This window comes from Propithecus coquereli, unplaced genomic scaffold (assembly GCF_000956105.1).
Source record: "Propithecus coquereli isolate 6110/MARCELLA unplaced genomic scaffold, Pcoq_1.0 Scaffold146, whole genome shotgun sequence".
NCBI lineage: Eukaryota > Metazoa > Chordata > Mammalia > Primates > Indriidae > Propithecus > Propithecus coquereli.
This window is the reverse complement of record NW_012138969.1, coordinates 1,000,547-1,004,949: the sequence shown is the minus strand read 5'-3', so window position 1 is coordinate 1,004,949 and position 4,403 is coordinate 1,000,547. Positions and strand designations below refer to the sequence as shown.

The 4,403-nt window shown below is 44.9% G+C and overlaps 1 protein-coding gene across 1 annotated transcript in view; it reads right to left on the bottom strand.

Moving 5' to 3' along the window:
* Positions 1-2,215, bottom strand: part of TRMT1L (tRNA methyltransferase 1 homolog (S. cerevisiae)-like) — a 79,404-nt gene extending 77,189 nt beyond the window's left edge. The window contains exon 1 of the mRNA XM_012639962.1: positions 1,981-2,215. Coding sequence (XP_012495416.1) covers positions 1,981-2,215 — 235 coding nt within the window. The remainder of the gene's footprint in view (positions 1-1,980) is intronic.
* Between the last annotated feature and the right edge of the window lie 2,188 nt (positions 2,216-4,403).

Here is a 4,403-nt window from a genome sequence, read left to right as displayed (position 1 = left end):
CGATAATATTCAGGAAATGAATCCATGTGTACAAACCGACCTATCTAATTGGTAACCATAAAGGCTTTCGGTTTCCATAGTTCAAAGATCTGTATACGTGAAAACAAGATAAAATAGTACTACATTAAAAATGTACTTATTGAAATTATTCTAACTATTAAATAGTACAAAATAAGAGAAAGGAGCCTGCTAAGTTAGAGAATTAAAAATCCTGTGGTTCCACTATTGAAGAAAACTCTAGAAAATCTGTCTAAAAATTCATGATGTGTCTATAAATATCTCTGAAATTATTTTCTGGTTCAAGATAGTAGATATCAGACAATCTGTGTTTGAATTACTCAACCTGCTTTTCGTAACACACCAATAATCAAGAAGTCAATAGGCAAACCTCCTGTTAAATCAGATGAGTACAAGATGCTAGGAGGGTCTTTTACAACTTCTTCTGTTACTTTTTCCTCAATTTTCAATTCTATTTCAGACAGGACGTCTTCAACTTGCCTAGTTATGACTGACTAGACCATCTAAAAATCGTTTTTTTAATGTGATTAATATATATTTTAGTTTTAATGCATTTCAGATTTCTCAATTATTACATATTTGTCCCATTAATGCATTTTCAGGCTTCTCAAACAGTATACATTCTTCAAATTACATATTTGTAAATTTTTGAATATATGAATAAATCTTTCCAAATTATATTTAACATATTTTTGCTGGTGGAGAGGTGAAGAAAGCATGCATTCCCTAAAGCTGCTGAACCACTTTTAATTAATATAAACAGATAAACAGATACAATCTGGAAGTGAGGTAGGAGGCTACTCAGGAGAGTTTAATACCATCATCCCCCTCCCAACCCACTGTAGTTGTGGCGAAGAAATAATTGGCCTTATTTTGTACCTACAAGCTTCGATCTTTTATGAGGAGGAGGGGCCTACTTGAGGTATACTGACTTTGTCTTTCCTGTGATCAGCCCTACTCTTAAATCTCTAATAATTTTTAGTTGTTTCAAAATTGCAAAATAATTAGACTACAACTATCCAAGTGTTTTATAAACATTAAACTCAAAACTGGTCTAGAAGTAGGAAAGACGATGGATTAACTTAAGATATTTTAAGTTATAATTCAGAAAGAGAATAAAAGTCAATTTATGGATCACAAAATAATTTGTTAAAAGAACTTCGTTAAATTTTTCTTAGACTTTACACTTAAAAATGTTCAGAAGATCCTTAAAGTGTTATTCATCAATCTTTTATATTCCAATATGGCCCAATAAACTATTACTTAGAAAACATGCAAGCACATTAGAAGCACAATAATATGGGTTATTAATTTTCAACAGTCAAGTTCCTATGGAATGGAGTACAAAACTCAATTAATGTATGGGGGAAGACATCCATAAATTTAGTCATTCTTTGCTAAACTATTCATCAGTCTCAAATTCTTTTTGGAAGCAAGCTGCTAAAGAAAATGAAATAACGAGAAAAACCCACATCTTTGTGTATGTCGAAGCAGAAAAGCTAGTTGACAGTCATGGCTTCTAAATCTTGGCAGCCAGGATCTACCAGAATCGTAAACAGGTTGTTTCGGTTACTATGTCATATTTGAAAGGACATAGGTTAACGATGGCTGACTGGGTTGAGAGGGAAACTACCAAATTAGGTGTAACTTCCTATTTTTGTACCATAAAAAGACCCCCTTTAACCAAGAAGCCCTTAACTTCATTATTTCCTTCTATCTGCAGCACCCCTGGCCTCCACATACCCTTCACCGTGATGTCCTCAGGCTTATGGAGATGCTTTCGCCCATTCTGTATGTCTGCTTTACCCGCTACCCGGGTCCCTCCTCCCTCCCTGCATTTCCCTAAACCTGACTTTCCTCCTAAAAACCATCCCGGTGAAGAAGGGCCTCCCCTACTTCCCAGAAAGGCGCACTTTTCTCGCTTCTCCTGCGGCAGAAAGATCTGGGGCCTCCTGCACTTACTGCTTTCAGCCTCCTCAGGGGCAGACGCTAGGGACGGGGACAGGGCCGGAGCCTGGGCCAGGGCAGGGGCTGGGGCTGGAGCCGAGGCCGGAGTCGGAGCCGAGTCCAGAGCCGAATCCGGGGCCGGAGCTGGGACCCGAGCCGAGTCCGGGGCCGGGGTCGGGACCTGGACCTGGGCCACCTCCACCTCCTCCTTCTCCAGGCATAGCAGCTCCTCCTCCGCCATATTCTCCATAGTTACCGCCTCCGTGCCAGGCTCGCCCGGGGACCAAGAGGGGGCTCACGGCGGGGTGAGAGTACTGACGTGAATGCCCACTGGGCTGGATCCAAGGACTGGGAAAACAAATGGGGAGGGCGGGATGCGTGCAACAGACAAAAGATGAAGACCCAGTGACCAAATCCTGCTAGTGAAAAAATACGAAGCCAAAGGCAGCAATTCTAGGTCCCCGTCCGCTTCCCTTTCCCCGAGGCGTTACGACGCCACCACAGACTGCGCAGAAGCGTACTGGGGACGGCGTCCAATGGGGTAAGAGTGTTCCGTTTCCGCGATGCGTCTCCGTTCCACCCGTGCGCCACCGAACAGAACAAGACTACAATGCCCATAGTGCACTGCACCGCCTGGGGCGGGGCCGGAGTTCCAAGTCCTCGGGGGAAGCAAATACCAATCTAAACAAACGCCCGGAGCGTTCGGGTGGCAGGCAGGACCGGGGCGCGGAACTACATTTCCCAGCGGGCAGCGGGTTCGGGGGTCCTTTCCCGTGGCCTGGGCCTCCAGAGTCGCCACCGCCGCGGGCGCTGATGAGGTAGGAACTAGGGGAGTGCGCTGACGTTTTTGCTTGGCAGGATCCCCCTCCTCCCCTGCCCCAAATACCCGAGCGGACGGCCGGCCGTACGGGGGACTCAGGAGTCTCTCGACTCTGGGCGGGGCGACTCTGGGCTGACCCTGAGTTGAGCCGGCTCGATGGAGGGTTAGGTTCTGGCCCGGCTTGCCTCCGGGGTTGCCCCTCTCCCCTCGCCCAGTGTAAAGGTCCACGGGTTCCCCTGGAGCTGGTGGTGGGCTGGGGCGGTTTTCTAGCCGCGGACGAGCTTGCCTGTCTGTACAGCTGACTTGGAGCTGGGGGTCTGCTCTTTAGCTCGCACCCTCACGCGCACCACACCTGAATACTCTTTCCCTTTGTTTTTTTTTTTTTTTTGCTTTAGCCTTCTATACTGCCTGTATCGGTAGCGCCGCGGTGTGGCTGTAAGCGTCCAGTGGATAGGAATTGTTCTTTTGCCCTGTTTTGCCTTGTTTCCAGGCTGATTAACAGCCAGAGCTCTGAGTGTGTTGAGCTTCGGGGCACTGGATTACTGCGTTTTGGATTCTCCAAGGCATATGCCAGTGAGTCCACTGTTCCCGGTACCTCTCTTCTCTTCACTCTCTGGGCCTACTTGGCACTCAAGCCTCTCTTGTTCTTTTCTGTCCCCCTTTCTCCCCCTCTCTCCCCGCGTCTCTCTCTACTGTGAAAAAACCGGCAGTGAGAGGGGAAAACTTGAGATTTCTGGCTGCCCTGCATGGAACTGGTCCGAATGTTACAGGTTGGAGGGACGGAGAGGGAAGCCCGCTTTAGTCTCAGGTACAATACACACACTTCCATTCGGTTTTCTTAGTTAATAAAACCGATAAATACCTATCTTCTTGGTCTGCGTATTTCCTACTTGTTTCAGAACCCAGCGGAGAGATAGCATGTTTAGTTGGCACTTTGAAACTCTTAACTGGAAATTAGCCTCCACTTCCTCTCATCATAGTTAGGAAGTATATGTAGAGGATTTTATTTTTTTTAACCACTCCCCAGTTTAAGCGAAACAGATTATCCCTGTGAAGCTTCTGTGAATTATAATCTTAAAGCCATTTTAATGCCCCCCGCCCCCAACTTTTAACTACTATTCTTGGATGTATAGTTGACTGATTGCATAACAGTCAATTAAAAATGGGATAATAGCACTGATTATAATTTATAGAAATGCTGACTGTATCTGTGCATCATCCAAGAATCATTGATTTTTTTGTTTCTAAAAGACTAGATGGTTTACCCGAGAGCTAGATTCAATATGTTTACCTCATCGTTTAATACCAGCTGGAAACCAGAAGATGAAAAGGGTTAGATTTAGCACGTGGATTCTATGGGACTTCTAGTAAGAATTTCTACCCCTGGCTCTTGCTCTTCAGACATACTAAAGAAGGAATCTTTAAAGTTTGAGGAATTATATTAATGGAATGTATTACTCATCTATTGCTGCTGCATAAGTTATCCCAAAATGTAGTGACTTACAACAACAATAAACATTTTTTACCTCACAGTTTCTGTGGGTTAGGAACTCAGAAATGGCTTTCTTGGTGGGTCTGGCTCTGGATCTCTCATGAAGTTGCAGTGAAGATATCTGCC